Source organism: Hibiscus syriacus, unplaced genomic scaffold (genome assembly GCF_006381635.1).
Source record: "Hibiscus syriacus cultivar Baekdansim isolate YM2019G1 unplaced genomic scaffold, ASM638163v2 tig00013960_pilon, whole genome shotgun sequence".
In the NCBI taxonomy this organism is placed as follows: domain Eukaryota; kingdom Viridiplantae; phylum Streptophyta; class Magnoliopsida; order Malvales; family Malvaceae; genus Hibiscus; species Hibiscus syriacus.
In genome coordinates this window covers 1,213,519-1,240,576 of record NW_024062312.1, presented here as the reverse complement: position 1 = coordinate 1,240,576, position 27,058 = coordinate 1,213,519, and the positions used below count along the sequence as shown (strand labels likewise).

The window sequence follows — 27,058 nt, the reverse complement described above, 5'->3', positions numbered from 1 at the left end:
TGTCGATTCGACGTCGATCGATCATAATTTCATAGAGGTTTTAGTTGTCGAGGGGAGATGAGATCGGGTTGAGCTTCGTCGACGACAAAGGATGACGACCGACGTGGGTTTAGGGGCTAAAATGAATATTTTCAAAGTTTTTGAATTATTTCAAAATGTTTATGTTTTTCTTTAAAAATATATATAATTTTATTTAAAATCATTAGATTGTGACATGTGTCACTTAACGGGAAAATTAACGTTGTTGATGGTTCGGACACCTAAATGGATAACGTTTGTAACGTTAGGTACCTAAATGGGTCAAAAAATAGTTTAGACACTTATTCATGAATTTAGATATAATTTGAACACTTATTTTGATATTAAGCCTATAATTTAATTCTAATGTACTAGAAGTAATTATTTTCATTCAACACGGTTTTCTCGGGAAGCCTAGAAAATATTTTCCCGGAAATTGATGGGTGGGTCTCGGTTCCATTTTCTTCCCGGCCTTAAGACTAATCGGCTCTTGAGCCAATCTTTTAAAATATCTAAACAATACTCTCTTTTGGTATTTATGTTTAGCAGTGTAAATGAATCGGATTTAAAAGAATAAAGTTATATTTGTGTTCTTTTGTTTATTTTTAAAGATGTTCATGTTTAATTTGTTTCATTTAAACTTTTAGTATCATGTTCGTATTTATTTATTTATTTTAAAAATATTTATCTTCATTTATATAATGTTCACGAATATACTCATCTAACTTTCATTATTTGTTTAACGTCAACATGCTCATTTACTGTTTTGTGAATATTTGTTGAAAGTTTGACGACCAACACTCTCCTTATATATATTTTAATTAGAGATAGGCATGGGACCCGATCGGGTCGGGTTATTTTAAAAAAAAATTAGATTCGGGTTAGGTCATATCAAGTTTTTTAAATATGATGTTCAGGTCGGGTCGGAGTCGGGTTTTGGGTGAAAAATACCCGACCCGACCCGAATTTTTTAATATAATTTTACCATATATATATTTAGGAATAATTATAATAATACCCCTCTATATATTATTTTTTTCAATTAAGTCACTATTTTTATTTAATACAAATTATATTTTTATTATTATTTTGGTTCGGGTCAGGTCAAATTTTTAAATTATATATCGGGTCGGGTGAAATCTTGTTTTGGTCGGGTCGGGTTGGGTGGACCAAAAACCCGACCCATGCCCATCCCTAATTTTAATTGACAAAGCTAAAAAAAAATAGTGAAATTATATCACTAGTCCTTGAATCTTTTTATATTTCATAGTTCGAGCTTCAAACTTCACCTTATGTTCAATAATCCAAAATGAAAAGAAGAATAGAATAAACGAGCTTATAAATGATCCAATAATTGTACATATTCGTGAATATAAACAAACCAAACGCACGCCCGTTCGTATTTGTTCGTTTATTAAATGAACATAAAATTTTTTGTTCAAAATTATTTATTTATACTTAATGAACGAATATAAACATACATTTCACAAATAATTCGTCGAATGCTCTGTTCATTTACAACCCTATTCATGTTAGGTTGTAATAATATCGTTTTCAAAGTTCGAACATAAGTTCTTTTATTTAAGTGCAATAGGTTTTATGTTCGATTCTATATAAAGAGGCCTTTTGGGGTCATATCTCATATCAATATATGTTTTATTTTGTTGGATTAATCTGAAGTAAGTATAAGATTGTATCCATTTAAAGATAATTCTCGACTATTTGACATTAAACGCACGTACTCCTAACATTATCAATGCTTGAACTCGAGACCTCAAGCAACGCATCAATATATGTTAAATACGATTGTTGAATACAAATACTTTTGGAAAATAAAGAATCGGAGCAACAAAGAACCGAAGAACAACATTGCAGATTCTATACTTCAACTAGTTAACGAATTCAAAGACAACTGAAATTAAACACACCATGATTTCTGATATGCAGCTTCTTAGTTTAAACCAAAAAGACTAAGTTACTTTTATCATACTAACGATGATGTCGACTCGAACTCAGATTTCCTCGAGAGTTATCGCAAGCAACGCGAGAGGCAGACCGAAGAGGCTGCTCGATAGATTTGCTCCATCGACACGGGGCTATTCTGATTTAGGATCTTGAGTAGGATCATAGTACGAGCCTCCGTTTTGAGCACCGTCGGTCTTAGATCCCTCTTTCAACTGAATTACACCAGCAATGAACACATTAGTGCAAAAAAGAAACGGAAATCTTGAGCCGTAAGACGTGATATGCGAGGCTATGCACATTAACCCCTCATCTTAAGACTTGATGAAGCATATAATAAGCAAGAAAAATTACTAGGAAACAATAGTTTAAGCATTCTACATTGTCTTTCAATCAAGCTTTTAAGTGACATCAACCATGATATATAAGCAGGTGTTCGGGAAAAAACTCGGTTTAACCCGTAATGATCCGCTCACATTTTATGGCAGTGTATATTTGTAGATAGTCTCATTTCCCCCATTAGCTAAAGTGTAAAACATGCCAAGGCAACTGATAAAGGATACAGATAAAAGGAAATGAGTGATTTACCTTCTTTAGGACCTTCTTATGATATCGGTAGCCCTAATCACACAAGAAAAAGATTTATCACACAAGAGAAGTTATCAGTTGATTACGCGAGAAATCAAGCATTGTGTGATTACCTTGTCGGTGCCATAGATATAATCACAATAAGTGAAAATCGAAGCGAAGTTGCTCTGGCTCTGTTCTCCAACATAGTGGTGATAATCATGGTAATCTGCGCCCCCATAAAACGGGACAAATCTTGTGGGAGTCCAGGGGAAGTCATATCTGCATTTACACAACTTATACCTTAATCAGCCTACTTTTGCAGCAGAAATCACTGACTAGATTTCATTAAACAAAACACTGACAAACAAACCGCATTAAGCCTTAATACAAAACTATATCCGTGTCAAACACGTACCCATATCCGACACTCACGCTCTAGTATGAGTAACATAGGTCATTTGGTTAACTCTATGTACCCAATTAATGCTACACATATCTTAAATTCAAATTCATGATACTTGGAAAGAAGGTATCATAGCAAAAATAGATCCAAAACCAATTATACCAGATTAAGTATTTATTAGGCAACATCTGTGGTAGACCGGTATGCATGTGATTTTCTTTTAAATGCTTTGACAATCATTATTAAGAAAAATTCAGCCCTCCTCTTCTCTATATGAAGCTTGATCGGATATCAAATACGAATATTTTGAGCTCCAATTATTGCCTAAAATAGCTACCTAGCAGAAGCTCCTACAACGAACTCCTATTTCGACATAATCACAGCTTCCTTCGGTAGCCCTGTTAACTAAAAACGTGAGTATATGACTTCCCATCATCAGCAGAGAGTGGTTATGGACATGCATAATCAATTTCGAACTATAGGAATTATTTCTTTATCCTCGTTTTAATAATGTAATGACATCATGTCCTCCCCCCCCCCCCCTTTTTTTTTAAATTCAGCTAAAATTTAGCCAGCAGACATGATAGGTGCACATAAGGTCAAAACCGATGTGGGAAAATACAGATGCTGCTTTACCAACAAAAAATTTGAATTACTGAATGCTAAGTCAGCATCATACCAGGTTAATCTCCATCAAATGAGACTGGATAAAAAGCATAAATTGTCGAAGAATGTGATGAAGAGTAATAATCAATTTTTAAAAATCGATGAAAAAGAATGCCTCGGGAACACTTGGAAAAAGTAGAAATGGATGTAACTATTAACAGAATAACATGATAGCAGGCAAAAGAAACCATTGAACTATATATATATATATATATATAGAATTACTGCATTCCACATTTTAAGGGGTAATTCTATGCAAAACAGAGTTAAGCTTATGAAAAAGAACATATCAAGCAAAAGTTAGCCACTGTTAAAAGATACCTAAAAATCCAAGCAATTTGATATAGAAACGTGGCTTTGAAAAGTACTGAAAATTTCTAAAGTTGGTATCATTCAGTCACAAGATTAAAGCAACAAAGGGCATTGAGCAAAATGGAAAAGTAAATCAACATAACAAAAAGGTTAAGCTCTAGCATGCATACCCACTGTGTGTCTCAATTGCTTCAATTTGCCGTAAAGCTATCCACAACCAAAACGTGATCATATGCCCCGGAGCAATTGCTGGCCCAAGAAAAGACGGAATCCCGAGGATCAAAACTTCCAACCAGTGCGCATACGGTGCGGCAAAGCAGATTGGAGCGGCGTATTCGTGGTGAACCCGGTGGATTTTCTCATAGCCCCATTTACCATGGAGAAACCTGTGAATCCAGTAATTGGTATAATCTTCTATCATGAAATATACAGTCAACTGTGCCACAATCTCCCACAGTGACGGCAATGGCAGCCCTGTTCGGATCCCGATCATCTGTCGAGAATGGACTTGTGTTAGTAGATCAAGTCCATTGTTCTTGCAATAATAAGATTACAGATTCAAAATCATTGGAATTAAGTGTAAAAATAAACAGATGAATCTAAATGTTCAAATCTTCAAGAATCTTACTAATGAGACTTCAAGACTATTAAACAAATTTCCCAGAAAACTAATCAACCAAATTTTTATATGCAATCATATTGACAGTGATTTGACACCAATCTACCTTGTTGAAAATGAAAATCACATCAAGTCCATAAAATTGAAGTCGGAGAGTTCAAGAAATCTTCATATTAACACAATTATATCCCATGAATAAACAAATTTCTCAATATGATAAATCACATTCTCCAAAAACATCAATCTTTCACCAAAATGGCATCCCAAACGAAACGTTAAAAAAAAAACAACCCAAACCCATAAAAATCCTGGAAGATTGAATGAGTTTTTACCTTGATTGAAGGATAAGACACCAACTGCAAAGGACCCACAACGAGAATGAACATCCGCATCACATCCTTATAACACTGGAACATCTCAGACAACGACAGGCTAACTTTGGGTTGAATCTTGTACTTGTCGAATTCCAAAGATCTAATCATCTCGACGAGTACGAGGGGCAAAGGAACCAAAGAAAATATCAGGAACAAAAAGAGGATGTTGTGGCAGTAGAGATAGTAATCAGATTTTTTGGCCGAGTAATTGAACCACAACGTCTCGGCCACCGTCAGGTTCCGTCCGATGAATGTGGCAGCCTCCTCGATTGTGTCGAACGGCAACATTTTTCAGTGTTTCGCCGCCGCGAACGACTGGTGGCGGATTTGTCGCTTAGTCAAAAGATGCCGCTATCTAAGAAGAATCTTTAGCTTGCATGAATTAATCTCCTTTAAGACTGTGGTTTACTTTGTTTTTTTGCATGGAGATTTGGAAATGGAGGGGGGGGGGGGAATAAATATACGAGGATTCATTTAATAATCCATATTTGGAAGTCTCACGTGGCACAACTTGATATACGGTTAAGAAAATACATTATTGGTTTTATTATTATTTTTATCAAAATTAGTAAAAATTACCGAAAATATTATTATCTCTACCGGTTTTGTTATTATTGAACGCTTTATCGGGTTTTGTAATATATCCGATAAAAAAAATAATATTTTAGGTAGCGCTTTACCAGATATATTATCAAGCTCGGTAAAGCGCCCAATAATAACAAAACCGATAAAAATAATAATATTTTAGGTAATTTTTTTTATCGATTTTGTTAAAAATAATAATAAAACCGATAGTGTATTTCCTTAGTTGTATATTAAGACTATCATACGGTAGAACTTTCTATAATCATATTAAATGATATAATTTTTATTTAATTGTACAATATATTTTTAATATTGGGTAAAGTACACAATGGTCCTCTGACAATAGCATGCTATTTTGTTAAGTCTTTCAACTGTTAAAAGTTACAAATTAATCTATCAACTATATGACGTTGTTTTTTTGAGTTTTTTTTGTTCAAAATTGGTGGTTGTTTATATTGGATGTTAACCTATTGGTTGAGATATGATAAAACCTGATCTCATAATCATTTAATATATATTTTGTGGATAAACTCTTCGTTTTCATTATGTCATCGAGTTAGTGTTTGAAACATCATGTCAAGTCAGTGCTTGAAAGCAACGACATTGTCAATATACATCATTAAAATATGATTTTATCATTTTTACAATCAACATGTTATCGTCTAGCTTAGAATATTGTTCATTTTAACGAAAAAAGGACAAATTTGAAACATATGAATAATCGGTGACCATTTTGTAACTTTTAGTAGTATGAGGACTTAACAAAACAACACTCTATAATTAGTGGATCATTTGTATACTTTATCCTTTAATATTATACCAAATTTATTAATTAAATTTTAGGGTAAAGTATACCATTCATCACTCAGTTATCTCCTTATTCCTAGTTTGGTCAATGAGGTTTAATTTTTTTAATTTAATCACTCAACTTTTGAATTGTTTCCGTTTTGATCATTCTATCGTTAAATAATTAACGATGTTATGACAATGCAACCAACACTAAAATGACGTAGTTTGGATCCTACAAAAAATTAAATTTAAAATAAAACAACGTCGTTTTGACTTAAATAAAAAATTTGTCTCATTCTCTCCTTTCTTCTTCTTCTTCTTCTTCTTCTTCTTCTTCTTCTTCTTCTTCTTCTTCTTCTTCTTCTTCTTCTTCTTCTTCTTCTTCTTCTTCTTCTTCTTCTTCTTCTTCTTCCATTAATAAACTCATATCTTGTTCACCATGTGATCTCTAATATTTATTTAATAAAAAAAACCCTAAACTTTTCTTTTATCACCATACACATATTACATTCTTAAACCTTGAAAATTAAATCTACATGTCTGTGGCTTGAAATTTATTTGACCCCCCATCGACCACCATCGTCGATCGAAGGCCAATGACTCTCAAAATTTCTCATCGTACTTGTCTCTCTATTCTAAACATAAATATAATATTTATTTAATAAAAAAACCCTAAACTTTTCTTTTATCACCATACACATATTACATTCTTAAACCTTGAAAATTAAATCTACATGTCTTTGGCTTGAAATTTATTTGACCCCCCATTTGCAACAAGTATACGCAGTGCAAATAAGGGTGATGAATCTACCGTTGGTGTTCACATGACAGTTATTCTAGAAAAATGTATTGTGTTTGATAATTGTATTGTGTCATATGTCAGTCGGAAAGCAAATAAGGTTGCTCATAAGTTAGTTAAAAGTGCCCTTGATTGTAATGTGTCCTATTTTTTTAGTCTGATATCCCGACATTCATTGCGTCTGATGTAAGACATGATTGTTTGATGGTTGATTAATGGATTTTAGGCACTTTTTTCCCTTTCAGGAATCCAACCTCTAAGTTGGTAGAATACTTTTTTAACGAGTCTCGTCTTTCTTTAAAAAGAATACACAGTGCTAGGTTTATAACTCTTATATGTAGGCTTTATGCAATTCCCATGTATATTTGCATGGTAGACCGGTGGTTTGTCTAACCCTTTATTAGAAGTAGGATCGTAAATGAGACAAGATAGATCGTGAGTTATTCGAGATCAACTTAACCGAAACTTGATAAATACTTGATTCAAATGACAACTCAAGCTCGGTTCGAGTTCTTAACGCTTGATACTCGACTCGATGCTTTATTGGAAGGGAACTCAAGTAATCTTTGAATCTACAAACCATATGAAGAGCAATACATATAATTATTCAGATTGGACCTAAACGATGCATTATATTTTAGGTTAAACACTAAACGATAAAGTAGCAATTATTTACTAAGCATTGAAAACAAATTATGTATTTATAAATGATTGTAGGGTAGGGGTCTAATTCAACTTTCACAATGGGGCACTATCATAAGTCATAGGAACAGGAGACCTCTAATAATTACGAGTTGTTCATACAGAACAAATAACTAAGTGACACGAACCAATCGACCTAATTAATTAAATGATTGATTTTTTTAGAGGTTTTAAATTTGAGCATGACGCTCTTAGTAATGTTTGAGCGTTAATTGAGATATGATCAGTGAGAGTTAATTACTGTTAGATCTTTATCGAATTACTAACGTCATATGATGAATTTATTTTTTTTAAAAATAATAAATTAGTGATTAAAACATCAAACGAATCCTCTAACAATATTAGTAATACGAAAAATAAACGCAATTCACCAACCCTTTTTAATATTGTCTCATAATTAGTCGTTTCACGCTACTTATTTTACCTTGAGTCATTGACCTTACCTACTCCACACGTAACAGTGACGGATTTAGAAATTTTTTTAAATAGATAAATATATTAATAATATGAATATTTTGATACGATAAAATTTTAGAGTGGACACTATAGAATATCATGATGACATACATACACTAATAAATAAAATTTTAATTTTTTAAAGAAAAAAATTGACCCTTCAATAGTTTAAAAAAATTATATCATATATATTATATTTTATAATTATTTTTATCAACAACATTGATTCATAACTCGAAAATAATAGTATTAATAGTATTATACACATAATATATATATATATATGGGTAAATTATGTGTTTAGTATCTAAACTATCAGTTTTGATCCGTTTTAATACATAAACTTTTAATTTTTTCAAAACCATACCTATATTTTAATTTTTGTATCATTTTAGCACCCATAAAAACTTAACACGTTTAGAACCTAAACTATTAGTTTTGGTCCGTTTTAATACTCAAACTTTCAAATGAACAAAATTAGCAGACTTCTCCACTTGAAGTGTGGAATGCATGATAATGTCAGTGATATCATGCCATGGCTAGTGATCAAATCATCATTATCAGAAAAAAAAGGTTGAAACAAGGCAATAAAGAAATAAGATTTCTGTGTTTCTCTCAAGTGAAAATGGAAAGCTAAAACAGTAGTGCTGGATTTTAACTTTTACGCCGAAAAAAAGGGGAAGAACTCTCCAGTGATCACTTTGACATCGTATGATGAATCTAGAAATATTTTAACATAAACCTGACTCTGTTACTGTGTCCGACTGATGATTTTGGTCCAACGGTGGCGAATGACGATGATGATCAATGACGGATGCAGAACTTGTTCATGGTTGGTACGTGTTTATCATAGAATTGGATTTTTTTTATTTTAGCCGTTTATTTTATTATCGGTATTTATTCTGAAATTTTATTTACGGTCGCTTTATATAATTGTTTTTATTATTAATATACATGTGTCTAGTCTAAAAAAAATATTTCTGAATCCGTATGATGATGATTGTGATGTGTGTTAATGATTTGGTGATTTGGTGCGTTTTAACCTACTATGCCTTAGGGGTGTGTAAAATTATCCGACCCGGTTGACCCGACCCGCCGATCCGAATATAAAAAACCAGGTAATTCTCTAAAAAAAATTACCCGGCCGTGTCGGGTACCCGGCCCGACATTTCCCGGGTCGGGCCCGGGTCACAAAATCTAATTTTTCCGGGTACCCAGTTACCCGAGTACCCGGTTAGTTTTTATTTTTTTTATATATAATTATATAAAATATAATGAATTATTTATATTATGGATTATTATATTTTGTATTTCGAACTTTTAAATTTTATGTTCGGATATTAGAGTATGTAATTCGAAGTTTCGAATATTTAAATTTGTGTATATATATTTTTTTAAATTAATAATTTGAAAATAAAAAATTAAAAATTGGGTATCAGGTACCCGATTCCCGGATACCCACAAAATCCGGATATCCGATTACCGGGTACCCGTAACATCCGAGTCGAGAAACGGGCCGAGAAATCGTCGACCCGAAAATTTCAGGTACCCGAAAATCCGAGTACCCGGATTTGCACACCCCTACTATGCCTTATCAGATGTTGCAATTAGCAGTTTTCTCTTCACTCATAAAATTATTGTCAATTAAGGATATGAACGGACATAAAAAAAAATTATATTAAAAGTGGATTTATAAATTTATAAATTTTAAAGGCGAAATTATATTATCAAAAAGATGTCAAAATATTAAAATATATACAAATTTAAAATTTTTAGGGACAATTGTCTCTACTTGCTCTTCCTTCGGTATATTTATGAATGCTTGTGTTTATGAGTATAAATGAACATAGTGTTCGACGAAATGTTCGTAAAATGTTCGTTTGTATTTGTTTATTAAGCTAAATAAATGAGTTTGAATAAAATTTTCATGTTCGTTTAATAAACGAATAGAGGTATGTTCAGTTCTTTTATATTCACGAACAAACTCGTTTATTGCTTCGTTTATAGGCTCGCTTATGAGCTCATTTATTTAGCTCTCTTTTTTTTTAATATTTTAAATATTAATGAAGGTAAAGATTAAATTGAGCACACTATAAATTCAGGAGTTTAAACTGTGAAACCTAAGAAGCTTAAAGATTAGCGGTATAACTTTACTATTTTTTTTTGGTTTGCGAGTAAAATGTTAAGAAGAGAGTGTTGGTTACCAAACGTGTTCGCTAACGTTAAACGAACGTGTTCGCTAACGTTAAACGAACATGCTCGTAAGTGTCAAACTAACTGAACACGAACAAATAGGCTAAACGAGCCCAATGTGTAATGTAGATAACACCCTAATAGAATCCTTGGGGGTTTTGGGCGTCGTCTCCTTGTTTCTTTCTCTCATCAACCAAGCAATAGAAGCCATGAGAGACATCTTTGTATGGCTCACGTCCTTCTTCATCCTCATTTCCCTTGTTATTCTCATTGCTTATCAGGTCGATTCGAGTTCGAGTTCGAGTTCGAGAAACGTAATTATGTAGCACATTAGTGATGTTGTTTGTTCATCTTTAGTAAATGGATCGTAACATGCTTGATGATTTTGCTGCAGCTCATGTGTTTGGATGATTTAGAGTTCGATTTCATCGATCCTTACGATTACTCGTCGCGGATGAATATTCTGGTCCTCCTGTAATTCATGGGAGAAGGGATTTTGTGTTTGTTCTATCTAGTAACAGGGCATTGGGTCATGTCCATGTTATGTGTTCCCTATTCATACTTCAATGTGAGACTGTAAGTTCTTCTCTCTTCCTATTAGGCTCCTTATCATTACATTAGCGTAGTCGATTTCGAGGCAAAGCGTTGTTCTTGGTCAGATTTAAGCTCCGGTCCGCTTGATCTACGTTGTTTAGTTCCAGGGGATTGCAGATGATGTGAATGATTGGTTAGGGGCCTTGAGGCACCAATGGATAGTTAATAACCTAATATCGAGTAGCATTCGAACTTTACGACAATAATCATCGTCGTTCGCTTATGTTTCACCGGAATGTGAACCTCGTTGTAGTTACCAGACAGCTTATTGTGTGATTTGTTTATTTTGGTTTGGTTTTGCAGCACTAATTGTAAAGAAGAATTGATTTAGTTTACGGTGGATTTTCGTGAGAGGTCGGGATCGGATTGATTCGAGGTAGTTATCGGAGGCGCCGGACGAACATTAGCACTGCTGCATTGCATAATTGAAGTTAACATCAGCGCCATTCGAATTCTATATGCTTATGGCCAATTTGCTGATTTTCTCTTCTTATCAGCTACACAACGGGAGAGCATCTAGTAGATGTGACCGAGGTATTTCTCTTGCTTCGTAGGGAGAAAAACCTACGCCTTTTGAAGCTCGCTTACCTCGCTATCCTTCCCTTTCTCGATATATTCTGGTACGTTTCGATTTTTCGACGATGCAGAGCTCGCTCGCTCTAGCTAAACATGTTTCTTTCGATTGAGTTTAGCAGCTGCTGACTTGAGATCTCGTGTGTGTTCATTAGGATGATATGTTCTGCGATCGAAAACGACGACGATGACGGAGACGACGACTTTCTCGACTAGATTTAAGAATTTCTGTCTCTAAACAACAATACCTCTTTGTAGGAAAGAAAATTTGATCACCATAAGTGTTGGGTACAGATAAAATCATCATGGCCCATTCAATAAAAGTATGGGCTTTCTTTTGTTAAAGCCACAAAAATGGGTTAGTGGGCCTAAAATTAGTCGATGTCGAAGGTTAAATTTGTTAAATTATTTAAAATTTGAAAAAATACGATATGATTTTTTAGAATTGAAGATTAAATATGTTATTATATCAATTAAAAAAATATATATGTCATGAAATTTTGGGTCTTGCGACGTATCACATGTTGTACTTGTCAATGGACGGGTATGGCGTGGAGATTGAGAAACTTAGTTGATAGGTTGCTTTGTGAACGGTTTTAAATGTATCAATAAACTGCTGTAAAAAAGGATCTAACTATATAAGATCGTTGATATTTGTTAAATCATATGCTCGATTGCTTGTTACAAGGCACATCTTGTTGCCAAAAATTCCGCTCAAGTTTCACGGTGAGAATCAAAACGGTTATAAAAACAAACAACAGTGTTATAAAAGTTAACGAACAATCGTGTCATAAAAACAGACAAAAATAAATGATTTAAAAATATATGAAAATAAATAAATCAAAACGTTGAGAATATTTATTTAAAAGTTAAAAAAAAAGACAATTACACTATATCATCGTCAAAAACGATACTTCAAAAGAAAATTTTAAAAAAAATACCATAAATCTACCAACGATGGTTGGTTTAAGTAGTAAGCAGTTTGATATCACTTAAGTAAATTCTCGCGTTCGAGTCCTTGTGTATGTAGAAAATTCTCGTTGGGTGACTCGCTTACCAAAACTAGGTGTGCGACCCGAGTCGGTCCAGATTAATCAAGCCGAAGCCTTACAACCGGAGGACAACCTAAAAAAATCCTAAATCCCTTCACCCTTATTTATTAGTTGCATCTCTTTTCCAACGAACTTATAATTGAATCACTACAGTGAAAGTGTTATGTATCGGCACTTTTAGAGGCGTTTGGAGAGTAAATGTCACAAAATTTTTACATATAGCGGCGTTTATAATCCAAATGCCACAAAAAAGATATTTAGGTGCATTTTCCCAACAAACACCGCAATAGAGTAGTAATTTAGTGGCGTTTATAGCACAAATGTCGGAATAGGGCTGTTTATAGTGGCGTTTTTCAAACAAACGCCGCAATAGAGTGGTAATCTAGCGGCGTTTATAACAATTATAGTGGCGTTTTTCCAACAAACACCGCTATATAACAGACTTTTTGCGACATTTGTATCCGAAAAAGCCGCTAAATATCTTAACCATTTGCGTAGGGGTGTTCATTCGGTTAATTCGGTGGCCGAACCGACCGAACTACCATTTTCGAATTAACCGAACTTTTTTTTTCTTTAACCGTTAACCGAACCGAACTTTTTTTCAAAAATATTAACCGAACCGAATAAATTTCGGTTAATTCGGTTAATTTTCGAATTAACCGAATTTTTTTAGAATTTTAGAATTTAATATTTTTTTTAATTAAAAAAACAATTTACAATTAATTTAAATAATATCTAATTATAAATAATATCTAATTAATTTGATTCAAACATTTTGCATTTAGTTTTGATATTATTTTAATTAATTAATATTGATTTGGGTTTTAAATGGATTTTAAATGGATTGGGCCTCTTAATATAATTATATTTAAAGATTAATTCGGTTAATTTGGTTAATTAACCGATTTCGAACCGAATTAACCGTTAACCGAATTCTAAAAAAATCTTTAACCGTTCCCCGACCGAATTAATTCGGTGACCGACCGAATTAACCGAACTAATTCGGTTCAGTCGGTTAATTCGGTTAAAACCGAATTTTGAACACCCCTACATTTGCGGCGTAAACGCCGCTATAGATGTAGACATTTTGCGGCGTTTTATCCAAAAAAAACCCGTTAAATATCTACACTTTTGCCGGTGTTTGCGAGACAAATACCACTAAATCGCAACACATATTGCGACGTTTATGAGACAAGCGTCGCTAAATAACAACACCTATTGCGGTGTTTATTCAAGAAACGCGGCTATATATCTTCACCTATTGCGGCGTTTTTTGTTGACAAACGCCGCAAATTTTAGCGGCGCTTCTTGCGGCGTTTTTTATATCGTCGTAAACCTTTTGACGGCGCTTTAAAGCGCCACTATAAGTAAAAAAACACGGCAAATGTAAAGATAAATCGCTTTAAATCATTGAAATCATCAACGGAGTAAAAAGAAATCTAAAATGTAATTTCAAAATCTAAATTGGTGAGAACAAAAAAATAATATTAAATATTTTTAAAGTGATGTTAAATTTACTTTCAATATCATTTTAAACAAAAAATTTAAAAAACGAATGTCATTCTCTTGCATTATTTAGTATGATTATAAGGTATTATCCATTTATAATTTTTTTAATTATTAATAACTAAATTCTATTTGAATGAGATGACTTTGCCATAATCGAGATTTATTTTTTTAATAGTCTGGAGTGATTATGTGTAGTATCTATTTATAATCTTTCTTAATTATTGATAACGCACACACACCCATACAGACGCAACTACTCGAGCTCGAAACTTCAAAAGAGAATAGCACTTCGTTTAATCACTCGGGTTACTTGATGGGTTAACCTAGATCGGTTTAATACTTTAATTCATGATTATTTTTGGATTGTAATGGAAGAGATAAGTTTAAATAAACACAAAATCAAGGGGTCCGAGGCATGGAAACCCTAAAGGAGGAACAGCAACAAAAGGGTGGTTTGGTGTCAGCGGCTCCGACGAGTGTGTTCACGCCCCCGACACCCAGGATTATTCGGTCAATTGTCAAACCTGTTCATGGATTTTATAAAAGCAGTGCCCTGTGGGTAATAATATATACACAAACCTTCGTTTTTATGGTTTATTTTATTGCTGCGATCTCTGTGTTTATCAATGAACACAAGCAATGCGACAAAGATTGAACGTGTTAGCCCGCAATGATAGGACTTCTGTTTATTGTTTTTATTTATCTCAGGGTCGCACGTCTAGTTTTAGTAGATGAGTCTCTTAGTGGGGACTTTCTACACACAAGAACACGAACCTAAGACATTGCTTAATCGATATCACGTTGTTTACAGCTTGAACCAACCTCCGTTGGTTATGTTTCCCCTGCTTTATGATCATATATAATTTATATTTAGTTTCGTTCTAGTTTCTTTGTAGATTTATATCTTGTTAACTACACGAACGATCGTTTATGTTTGTGTTTTGTTCATTTTTGGTAACCGATTTCAAAATGCATAAGATATTGTCACATTCGTTCTTATTTAATTAAGATGTGACCACCGCGAGTTAACTGCATTTAAATATTTTGGTACAATCACACATTTGTTCTCTACTATTTACATATTCTCTCAATGTAGTCATACTTTTAATAAATTAAAATAAATTTATTCCTCAGATCGAATGATGCCACATGTCATTGGTACTACTTGTCGTGTCGTGTGTCATCATTCGGTTGGAAGACTAACTTTATTTTATTTTAATTTAACAAAGCAAAAAAAATTGGTCGAAAATAAATCTATTAAATTAAAATAAAGTTAGTCTTCCAACCGAATGGTAAAACTTGGCGCGATACATGCCACTAGTGACATGTGACATCAATCGATTAGATGATTAATTTTATTTTAATTTATTAAAAGTATGACTAAATTGAGAGAATATGTAAATAATAAAGATTAAATGTGTAATTATAGTAAAATACCATGTCAATGTGAATAGAAGTTGATCTATAGTGACCACGTCCTAAATTATTTATTTTTCGTAATTATTTATGGATTATTATTATGAAATGATTTTAGATAGAGAAGTGGGGGCCTTACTAACACCACCGCCCACAACCAGACTTTGCGGAAACCAAGTTGACCAAATTCTCTCTCTATCTTCGGGTAAATAAGGGTTTAGTCCTTCAAATTTAGATTCCAATGGTAAAAAGTCTCTCTATTTTTCAAGAAAAACATTTTAAAATATTAGCATTTGGTCCCTCAAATTTAGAATCAATGGTAAAAAGTCTCTATTATCAAGAAAAGCAAATTCGTCTTTTATTTGGAAAACATTTTTAAAAAAATTATATTAAAATATATCAAATAAATATTTTCATTAATAAAATCGGTTTATCAACGTAACATCATTAATATAATCATTAAATTTGTTGACGTGGTAGTTCATGTATCAGGTGACATAGTAAAATAATTTATTTATTTTTTTGAAAAAATTGAGGATCTATTTAATTTAAAAAATATTTTAAAAAATAAAAAAAATTAAAATATTAAGTATCAGCTCATTTAAAAACCCAAAAATAAATTAAAAGCTAGGAAGAAGTTTGAAAATTTATTTAAATTTAATCTATATACTTTAAATTGACATAATTTAATCTTTCACTTTTATAATTATTAGTTTATCTAAATAAAATAAACACTTAAAATTTCAAAGTAGATTTTCTTATTAAAGAATTAATTTTAACAAAACAATATTTTAATATACTGAGTTGGAAGTGTGATTTCTTTTAAAAATACTCAAATCATCATTTTAGTCAAAATAATTATCAATATTATTAAACAATGATCTAATAGTATTAAATTAGAATACATAAACTAAAATTTAAATTTAAGAAAAATAAACGGACTAAAATTATAATTTAACCATGTACTTTCATCTTTCAATATATACAGTTTTAGTAGCCCCATATTCTCTCTCTCTAAGAATACATAAAGATTTCTTATATACAGAAGAAGAAGAAGAAAGATGGAGAATTCAAATGAAAACTCCTCTTCGAAACCCCAAAATCAACACAGTTTTCTGGGTTCTGGTTTAGGGTTTGCTGTGTGTTAATGCTTGCTAGTTCTTCCTTTAATTGGTGCTTTTCATTGCTTCTTCTGGGTCTTTTAATCATTGCTTTAAGCTGAGTTTCTTCCCCCGTTTGAGCTTCGAGTAATGGATCCAGTTACATCTCATGGTCTGTCTCTTCCGCCGCCATTTAACATAAGAGATTTCAATCTTCACCACCAGCTGCAGCAGCAAGAACACCATCAATTCCACCGCCAAAACTCGGAAGAAAACGAGCAAAGCAGCAGCAGCAGCGGCCTAAAGAAACGGGATCGCGAAGAAGACGGCGGAAGCCGCGGTGGAGAAGAAGGCAGAGAGCTCGACATCCATGGTGGTGGTGGTGAAGGTGAGATGAATAGAAGGCCACGAGGTAGGCCTGCCGGATCCAAGAACAAGCCCAGACAACCCATCATTATCACTCAAGACAGCGCCAACGCTTTGCGCTCCCACGTGATGGAGATCGGCGACGGATACGATGTCGTCGAGAGCGTCGCCACGTTCGCCAGACGACGCCAGAGGGGCGTTTGCATCATGAGTGGGACTGGGAACGTCACCAACGTTACGCTTCGGCAACCGGCCTCGGCTGGTGCAATCATGAGCTTACACGGGCGCTTCGAGATATTATCGTTGTCGGGTTCGTTCTTGCCTCCCCCGGCACCTCCTTCGGCGACGGGGCTAACCATATATCTGTCCGGCGGACAAGGCCAGGTCGTAGGTGGCAACGTTGTGGGGACACTAACATGTTCAGGTCCTGTCGTGATCATGGCAGCTTCTTTTAGTAACGCAGCTTATGAGCGTCTTCCATTGGAAGAAGAAGAACCACCGCAGCTCCCGATGCAAGGCGGCGTAACCGAATCACCGCCGGATGTAATGGGCGGACAACAACAACAACAACAAGTGCCGTCCGAGTCAAATGCACCGTTTTTTCATGGACTGGCACCAAATCTTCTCAGTTCCTTACCAAACGAGTCATTTTGGGCAAGTGGTGGTCGTCCTCCATTCTAGCTAACAATTTCCAGAAAGAAGTTCATTTATAGCTAGAAAATCTGGGTTTGTGGAGCAACATTTTCCAGGTCTTGTTTCCATTTTTTCTTCTTTTCGAATTGAATTTGATGAGTAGAAGATAAATGCTTGCATGTTGATTGAATGACTGTAAATTCATGGATTCTTGATGCATTTTGATTTTATGAGAATAAGCATTTACAGTATGTTTCGAATTAGATCACACACACACACACACATAAAGAGAGAGAGAGAGATGTTGTTAGGGTTTTCTTTTGTATTGTGGGGGAGACAAGGAGTTTGGGGTACTGCTGCTTCACACGTGCATGCCTGCTGTGAAGGTCGGGATCAATATCATATCGATCAATTTTTAAATCGAATCAATATAAGATCGATCAATTTTTAAAGCGTGTCAATATAATATTATGTTTTGATTCTATTTTGATCACTTACTGTAAAATATTATACAAAATTGTCGACGTGCTAATTTATTTTATTTTATCTTTTCAATATAATATTTTTTTTATTGTAACACATCATCATCACTATTGATTTTTTAACAGTGAGTAATCAAAACAAAACCTAAACATAGCATTACGATTTATAGAAAATAGTTGAGTGACCAAAATGAAACCAAATGATAGTTGAGTAACCGATACATAATTTATCCTATCTTGTATGATGCCCTCATTACTAATATCGTCATCGTTGATCCATTCTATCTCAATAGACTAAGGTGATTATAAATACGTTCAATCATTTGACAATAAACGCTCAAACGTATGACCTCTAAGAACATCAACTATTCCTCCTTTAATCACTGAAATAAGTTTATTCATATAATTCAACATAAAATTAGACTGTTAAAAGTTATTGTAATATCATTTACCACCGAACTATTTCTTTTTTTTGTGACACTAGCCCATGTCAACATAAATATAGTCAGTATACAAAAAATTAAAAAAAAAATTAATAGCCTAAGACGATTATAATCATTATAATGACACGCGTATGCAATTATTTGAACTCGATCGGTAAGAACAACACTAAACTAATGACAAACTATACATCTGTACGTGAATTCTCTAGTTTTTATCTCATTGGTGTGTACATATGATTTACTCCGGGTTATATAGATCCGATGAACACGAATACGAGATTATACGACAACAATTTGATCGAACATACTCCGACTGCAAACTGATTTCGGCCTCCGATTTCACTACGAACTTCAACAGAAGCACAGCTGTTCGGACTCCGATTTCAAACCGGAGTTTCAGTCCTCTATAGTCTGAAACGGTTCCAGGAACGGACATTGTTCCTACACTTCAACTCCATCACTCCAATTAGATCTTCCAAAATTTCATTAATAGTCTATTCGTAGTCGCCTCAACTCGGCTACGAAGGTGGGGCTCGAAGTAAGCGTCCGATGCGCAAGATTTCTTATATCTTCGCGGGAACAGTCTCGGGAGATGCGGACCAATTCCCATAAGGCACCTCCGGTGATCATGTCTTTGGCATTCACTTCTGCAATGGGGTGAAATGGAGTTTCATTATATAAAGATTTTAGAAGAGAGAAACCTTGGGAAATTTACAGAAGATAAAACAAGGTTACCGTGTTGTGCTAAGTGGCAGAGTGCAAGCTCGATATGCCGCCGGATTGGCGAGGCGTCGTTGTTAGCATTCTGTACAATCCATGGAAGCGCTCCATCCTCGATCAGAAGAGATCTTCCGGTTTTGTTTCCTGTACAATTTGAGAATCAAATTAACCCCAAAGGTCAAAGAAATCATACATACGTAAATTACGGTAACAAGGCATCGATGGGCTAGAAAAGGCTACGTAAGAAATGTACCTTGAGTCGATGCTCTCGACTCGCATTTAGCAAAGTTCGCTATGCCACGAGCAACTTGAGCAAGAACATCGGGATGTCCGCATTTTACCATTCTCAACAATGCCTTGATGCCACCTTCACCTCTTAGCTTATTCTGCAGCTTATCTGGAGAAGGTAATCGAAAATTACCAGTCGAAAAGGTAAACCAACCGATAAATTTACATGAAACTTTTAAGAACGCAATCAGTAGAAAGACACATTCATTTAAGCCCTACGCTGATAATGTTCTTCATCAAGAAAACACATTGTAAAGTGCTCCAAATGCAACATCAAAAAAGCTTATTATTTAGAGTTTCTCGCCATTCGAAGTTGATCAACACACAGAAACTTCTCGTGAGCTTAACAACGAAGTCAAATACGAGGATTGCTGCAGATGAAAATCAAAGAGGTCGAGTGATTTACCATTGCCACAGAGATTGGCGATGGCGCCAGCAACCATTCTAAATGTTTGAGGATCCTCGGCGTTAGCTGCTGTCATTGATAACGAGTGAATGCCCCCTTCAGACATTATGAGTTCCTGATTGGTTTCTAACAAAATAAAAGGTGTACCATGTAAAAGAAAGAGCAATCGAAAGCAAAAAGGACTTCATAGGCCAATAAACGGAGCGAAATATTTTACCATTCATCGCAAGATTGGCAATTGCACCAGCTGCGACTCTATGAACGGTCTCATCCTCGGAGCTTCCAAGCAGCGCCAGCAAGGATGTTAGACCTCCAGCTTCTACAATCTTCTGCTGATTTGATTCTGCACAATGCAGGTCAAGTTTTACGGTCATTGACCGATGAATAGGAAACAACACAAAGTAATTACTATTATCTGAAAAGAAGAAACCGGGGAAACATATACTACATCTGTACGGAAATCCTCGATAATCTAGAACTAACAATTTTAGTCCTAAAATGCTTCCTACAAGATTCACAGTACTTAAAAAACTCTATTTTAATCAAATCAAATTTAGAGCAAAGTTCGTCCATGGTACAACAAAAAGTGAATGAGGATCAAACAGGCAGAAACGATACCCTCGGCAGCTAAATTCGCTACCACTTTCACAGCATGAACCCGCACATCAGCATCTTCTGCTTCAAGCAATGACAAGATCTTTTGCAATCCCACTATAAGAGAAAGCAAAGAGATTCACTATAAATATATTATCATCTATTAAAGTTTTGATCAATAAATACCAGCTCAGGAGTTACTACAACCTTGTTCGAAGAGGCTTGCTATCGAGGCCTTTTCTCCATTTCCCAAATCATTTACCTGTGGTCTAGCTTGAGAAATGAGAGATTCTAGACTTCCCGGCACTTTTTCGGGACCACCTAAGTCAAGCCTTCTTCTAGTCTATAAAAAAGAATGCACGTCTGGTTAAAATTTGATATATAATGCAATTAAAGCAATTACAAGCCCCACCTTCTACCACAATTTAATCTCATAAATTTCATTAATATTTAGGTTGTTAATTACAATGACATGGACAAAGTTTAAAAATTTTAACATTTACCATATGCTCCATTTATACAATTTCCTCATGAGACGGGCACTTATCAGCGATTAAGCAAGAGATACGAAAGACGGACACGGTTGAAATTTGATAACATACCTCATCAGCTTCAAAACTTAGTTGCAATAACTGCGTTTGTAGCGTTGATATTTCCCCTTCAAGTTTTTCCTTTTGATATGCCTCATCTTCAAGCATCTTTCGCAGTTTCAAGACCTCAGAACTTGCTGATGCCTATACAACGGAAGTGCGGCAATATAAGATAGCGGTCTATACGCGAAATAAGTAGCAGCAAAATTTGCTTAAAGACGAAAGAAAAAGGTAAACGAGATATGCCTCGGATATTTTCAATTGAGCAATTTGACTTTTATGGCTATGGACTTCCTCTTCAGCAACTTTCCTTAGAGAAATTTCTTTGTTAAGTAACCTTTTTAGCTCAGCAACTTCCTCAGCAGAAGAGGCCATCTGGTCCTAGGTGGAACGAAAATGGCAGATATTATAAGTGAGTTTCAAGTTAGCTGTAATAGAAACTAAAGTAACAAAGAGGATGAAGAAAAGTATGAGAAATCAATATCATGCAATAAGAGGGAGATAGTTCTGTAAAAGATTATATTTCCACCTTTTTTTCATTGTGCTTTTGTTGATTCATCATCCATTTCTCCTCGAGCTTCTTTATTGATTCCTTATATTCCTTCTGATACTTCAATCTTTCCTTCTGCAACAAGAAGAAGAAGATATGAATCAATACACATTCAATAGAAAGTAGATTAAAGGGTCCACCAATAACCGTTCGCTTAGCTCCACCCCACCTAAACCCCTTTCATTTCCCTTCATACCATTCATCCAGGATCGTATGACAATTGAGAAGGATCAAGTGTTACAAATTTGATAGATTCATGTTCTGAGAAACAATGCAGAAATTTAAATAAAGTGCTACAAGTTTATGTAAATTATGGTTGATTGGTCGTGATAAGCTTTATGGCATTAACCATATTAGTGCAGTAGACACTACTTTCCAGCTAAAGTTAGAATACGCATAAAGTTACAGTGAATTTTGAGGGGTCAGAAGCTTACCTCCATTAAATTTGCACAATTTCGTTCAGACTCAGAAATTTGGATTTGCGCATCCATGGTTATTCTTTCAATCTCATCTTCGAGTGCTTTCTGTTTCCTTTCGTGCTCCATAATCAGTTGGTCTAACTGTATGTCGAGCTTTCTAGCCAAACTTTTATAATCAAATTCTTCCTTGAGCTTCAACATATTCTCCACTTTCATAGCCTATACAAAGTAATAAAAAGGGGGTTCATATCTTGAGCAATCGAATGGCTGTATAAATATAATCCCTTACGCTCTTGGTGAAGTTTTGATTCCATTATATGTTAGCCGAAAATAATATCGTTGAATACATGGAAACCCAACCAACTAGTCCATAGGTGCTTCTTTAAACCATAAATTAAGATAAAATGAGTAAAACAATGGAATTTGTTACCCACCCTTTGTCCAAACATTATAGTACTAGCTGTTTCTCCGCGGTGACGTGGTGACAGACCAATAGTTATAACCAGCGATGTTCTTGCTGTTCCTGTTAAAGAAACGATTTTTTAAAAAAAATGTTATATTTTTTCAACGCATTGAAAAGGTTTGATACTTTATCGAACACACTTAGTGATATAACAAATAACACATAATGAAAAAGCTATTGCATCAAATTCACCTCCGAATGAATCTCGAAGTAACCTAGTAAGCTTTGAATCACGAATTGGAACATGGGCACTATTCTCCGCCAGTGCATTGATGCACTTCCCTAATGCACTCAAAGAAAGATTGATAGATTTCGCTTCCTCTAGAGTGTGACCTTCACTCCCTGCAAAATAACAAAGTTATGCTTGAAGGAGAAACATTCAAACCAAGGGGAGGAAGCTTAGTGCTTCCAGTTTAATTACCTGACTTATCAATTCGCTCAGAGCCAGCGAGATCTACGACGACTAGCTTTGCCTTTCGAACGAGTGTAGGCCTAAGAGATTTAGCCATGCTTGTTGTGTTACCATTTTGACTTGAATGAGTAAGATCTCCTCCTTTGACAGACCTCTTTACATGTACCTATAACGGAAAGAGATCAATTGATGGCATGATAAGATAACTCGTACAAGAACAGCTTAATTCAATGGATTCACCATCAAAAGAGCATGACTACGAGAAGATTCAGTATTCAATCTTGTGTTCGCAGCATAGCGATGAGCTTCGCCTAACCGGAGTAATTCCAAGAAACTCTGCTGATCTCTTATTTCAAATAGGGTAGCCCCAGGTAGTGAAACATCTCCGGACCTAGGGTCTTCCACAATCGAAATGTTGTCATTCGTAGGATCAAGAAGATCCTGCAAGCTCTCCATGTAAAGCTGCACAAATTTTCCATTAGCAGAACTATTAGGCATATTAAAATGACTATTAATTTAAAGAAATGATAATACATTTCTAGAAGAAATTTCGTAACGGTATGATAATAATCATAAATCAAACACCAGGATCTGCATTAAAATGCAACAACCTGCAAATAGGAGACTGAAACAGAATCAGTTTCCAACGAAACATCTGCTAAGATATCCTCCATAGCACGGACTATTATGCCACGATCAGCTGTATCTTCCTCCCCAAGTCGTCCAAGCGTATATGTTTTGCCGGTACCAGTCTGACCATAAGCCATGACTGTACCATTATAGCCGTCCAAAACACTCTATAAAGAAAAATTGCACAAGGATCTTGTTAATAAAATTAGAATCACACGCCTAAAATATGTTACGGAGAAAAAGTAACAGAAAAAATTTGATAACTTGGGGAAAAGCCAAACAATGAAACACAATGAAAGGCTGAAATTTTGACGTGTAGCAGGAAAGGAAAATAACTAACTGCAAGTGATTCGGACAAATTTTGGTAGAATTATGTATGTCATGTACACAAACCTCCACAACCGGCTTTGCAACAACTTCATACACCCGCTTTTGTGATGCAAACTCTGTGAGCACTTCATCAAACTCATACGTGTCTGTGTGCCAATTATTTTTCCGAAGCTTTAACCTCTTAAACTGCAATAAATGAACAAAGCATCAGTGCCCCTTTAAAAGGAAACTTGCACAAATCAGATTGGACCTAAATCTAAGTAATTATAAAACTAACTGGATAAGCCACGGCATGCAAAAGCAATGGCCCACAAGCACATATAACCATCGAAAGGAATCAAAATACCTCAGGTTGAAGTTCTACACAATCAGCAAAATCAGCATCTGCCGCTGACTCTTCTGCATTGCGTGGTCGTAATCTCACAGCCACTCGAACTCTTCCAGGAACTGAAGACGAACGTAAACACAGCAAATTAACAACTCAAAGTACAGAACCGGCAAAAAGATTACATATAGATTGCAATTGTCAAGAAGAGCTCAATACCATACAAGTCGGAATCTTCAGTCTAATCCCTATTTCGTTGCAAAGAATAAAATTCCTATGAATCTAACGTTTGACATCTCTAACTGAGAGCACTGAAAGATCAACAAGCACCATACTGTCTATACTTTCAACACTTTCAAGATTTTCACAATAAAATATAAAAATACTAAAATAAAATCAGATTCCCATAGTTAAAATTGAGTAAAGCTAAACCTTGGCGACAACCAGCACTCCATTTAACTACCAATGAACTGTTAAAGCGATCAGATGCAGGGATTTAAATTGCAGTTGCGTTCATCGCAATTGCGGACACAATGGGTGCTATTGCGGTAATTGTGGGTATCGCGGTCATGCAATAACGGTTTCGGATGACACCACCCATAATCAGAGGACATTGCTATAGAATCAGATTTAGATTGCATAAATTATCAAATTTCTTTAGTCGGAAACAATCTAAGAAATTAAGTTCTATGATCTATCATGTCTCAAGCCTAAGATAAATCACACATGTAACCATCCAAAAACACACATAAAAATGACTTACAAGATGCAATATCAGAATATGCATGTTATAATCATCGTCTATCAAAAGAAGAAGCCCGACAACCTCAATTGAAAAACCAGACATCCGACACTCCAAAAGCAAACAAACATGAAACAACAAAAACGAAGAAAAAATATATATCATCGAAGATCTAAAAAAAAACCCAGAATAAAATAAACAAAAGCAACTAACCCCCAGCATCGTCTTTGGCAGTTCCACCCCCTCCAAGTGACCCAGGGCTACTCTTCCTTAGCCCAGAAGATGCACCAACGGAAGACAAAGACTTGTTTTTTAGTGCAGCTGTTGTTGTTCCTTTGAGAGAGTTTTTGTGAGTACCATTCCTATAATTTCCACCACCGCTTGCCATTCTTTATGAAAAAAAAGAGCCAATACCAAAGATTCAATCTTTAGAATGCCCACTTCTCCATTCCAACTTTAACTCCAATTTCCTTGCTTATATTGTGTTTGCTTTCCGAGAAAATGTAAGTTAACAGGAAGAGTGCGAGCAATGGAGGAGTTTTTCTTTCGGGGGGCGGGGGGGTTTGTGTTTGAGAGAGTGGACCAGAGGACGTGACTTGTAAGATAAAACGGAGTGGGGTAGGAGAGAGGGAAATTATTATTATTTTTTTAATAACGACAATTGATTTTTATTAACCAAAATAAAAAAATTCAAATTATAAACATATTTAAAGAGTTAATTAAGGATAGTAATCACAAAAAATTCATTCATAAAATTAAAATATTAAACCTAAAGATATGAAGAGAATTAAACCTTTCAAATATTAAAATAATCTAGTAATCTTCATAAAATTATTTGTCTCTGTCGAACGAGACGTTTTACGATGTAATAAAAGAGTAATGAGCGAACCAAACAATTTGATAGACTCATTCACTACACAATTCTGATTATATCGACAAATGACTGTTTACAAAAGAATGGATCTGACAATACATGACCACCAACAAACCAATCAGAAAACAAATATCATGAGGATCTTTGTAGAAGCACCAACACGACCGCATAAGTATACGAAAAACTTACCGAAAACCATAAGAAACGTACCACAAGAGCATAGAAAAGCTTGCCACACGAGCATAGAAAATAGTATCACAAGGACATAGATTCTTAATTAAAAGTGAAAAAAAAATTTAAAAATAAATACATAATATGAAAAAGAAAAAGAAAAATAATAATCATCGACGATCGATAACTAATATTAAGATTAGAGTCATCACGGTTAAACAAAAAAACAAAGGAAATAAAACCGCTCAAAAATAGTAAGAGAAAAAATTAGTTTAAAGATAACTAGTATGATTATTTTATTATTATTATTCTTTTAAAGAAAGAATTTAAATTGAAACTTTTAAAATATCATTAACTTAAATTGAAACTTTTAAAATATCATTAGAGAGGAAAATTATTAGATGGATCGTGATCTCAATCAATAATATTTTTTTGAGATAAATCTTTATCTTTTTCTTACGTGTAAATAAACCGTAAATAATTATTTATAAGTTTTTTTAAAAAAATTAATGGATTAACTGGGATCATGAATGATATAATGAGTCGGATTCATAAAATAATATTTTTTGATAGAAGGGTATAGTATTGATTTTACTCAAATGCCCTTTTGGAACGTTAGTGGTACGTTTATTTATTCCTCGCTTCACTTTCTACGTGCGCCTCGTGACGGTGTTTAAATGCGGAAAATGAGCGCGTCGGGTAACCCTAAATTACTTTTATGCCCCTTATATCCAGGTTGCCCCCTGTTTGATAATTTATTTCTATGGTAAGTTACATATCTAGTCACCCATATATTCTCATAGTTTCATTTTGGTGACTCAACTATTTATTTTTTCAAAAGCATACCTAATATTATGTTTTCGATCTGTTTTGGTTACCTATCGTTAAAAAATAAATAAAACTACAGACTTGGCATTTTCTTTATTTT

At 34.5% G+C, this 27,058-nt stretch overlaps 3 protein-coding genes and 1 pseudogene across 4 annotated transcripts; 2 read left to right on the top strand and 2 right to left on the bottom strand.

The window, feature by feature from the left end:
• Nucleotides 1-1,975: 1,975 nt before the first annotated feature.
• LOC120206712 (methylsterol monooxygenase 1-1-like) lies at nt 1,976-17,083 on the bottom strand. The gene is made up of 6 exons (XM_039206295.1): nt 17,064-17,083; nt 4,883-5,231; nt 4,102-4,424; nt 2,682-2,829; nt 2,569-2,601; nt 1,976-2,195 (listed from the first exon to the last, which is right to left on the bottom strand). Exons 2-6 carry the CDS (start codon nt 5,210-5,212, stop codon nt 2,115-2,117), a joined length of 915 nt encoding a protein of 304 aa, XP_039062226.1. The 5' UTR covers nt 5,213-5,231; nt 17,064-17,083; the 3' UTR covers nt 1,976-2,114.
• Nucleotides 10,658-11,831, top strand: LOC120206590 (annotated as a pseudogene).
• Nucleotides 16,656-17,739, top strand: LOC120206713 (AT-hook motif nuclear-localized protein 24-like). The gene has a single exon (XM_039206296.1). The coding sequence runs from the start codon at nt 16,843-16,845 to the stop codon at nt 17,737-17,739; it is 897 nt and encodes a 298-aa protein (XP_039062227.1). The 5' UTR covers nt 16,656-16,842.
• A 1,085-nt stretch (nt 17,740-18,824) lies between these two features.
• LOC120206710 (kinesin-like protein KIN-UA) lies at nt 18,825-25,629 on the bottom strand. Of its 2 annotated transcripts, none has more exons than XM_039206292.1 (19): nt 25,299-25,629; nt 24,365-24,465; nt 24,082-24,204; nt 23,670-23,855; nt 23,299-23,520; nt 23,068-23,224; nt 22,839-22,988; nt 22,618-22,706; nt 22,199-22,402; nt 21,744-21,839; nt 21,461-21,595; nt 21,227-21,358; nt 20,832-20,967; nt 20,649-20,741; nt 20,248-20,373; nt 20,031-20,156; nt 19,590-19,733; nt 19,352-19,480; nt 18,825-19,263 (listed from the first exon to the last, which is right to left on the bottom strand). In XM_039206292.1, exons 1-19 carry the CDS (start codon nt 25,471-25,473, stop codon nt 19,103-19,105), a joined length of 2,685 nt encoding a protein of 894 aa, XP_039062223.1. In that variant the 5' UTR covers nt 25,474-25,629; the 3' UTR covers nt 18,825-19,102. The 2 variants fall into 2 exon arrangements, with proteins under 2 accessions (XP_039062223.1, XP_039062224.1); XM_039206293.1 differs by having other exon boundaries at nt 21,461-21,589.
• Between the last annotated feature and the right edge of the window lie 1,429 nt (nt 25,630-27,058).

Excerpts from the sequence above, each read along its gene's own strand:
- LOC120206712 (XM_039206295.1), bottom strand. The coding sequence starts at position 5,212 with ATGTTGCCGTTCGACACAATCGAGGAGGCTGCCACATTCATCGGACGG. Across the intron at positions 4,425-4,882 it reads TGTCTTATCCTTCAATCAAG|ATGATCGGGATCCGAACAGG; the intron begins GTAAAAACTCAT and ends CATTCTCGACAG. Across the intron at positions 2,830-4,101 it reads GCAATTGAGACACACAGTGG|ATATGACTTCCCCTGGACTC; the intron begins GTATGCATGCTA and ends GTGTAAATGCAG.
- LOC120206713 (XM_039206296.1), top strand. The coding sequence starts at position 16,843 with ATGGATCCAGTTACATCTCATGGTCTGTCTCTTCCGCCGCCATTTAAC.
- LOC120206710 (XM_039206292.1), bottom strand. The coding sequence starts at position 25,473 with ATGGCAAGCGGTGGTGGAAATTATAGGAATGGTACTCACAAAAACTCT. Across the intron at positions 23,521-23,669 it reads TTTCAGTCTCCTATTTGCAG|CTTTACATGGAGAGCTTGCA; the intron begins GTTGTTGCATTT and ends AAATTTGTGCAG. Across the intron at positions 20,157-20,247 it reads TGCCAATCTTGCGATGAATG|AAACCAATCAGGAACTCATA; the intron begins GTAAAATATTTC and ends TTATTTTGTTAG.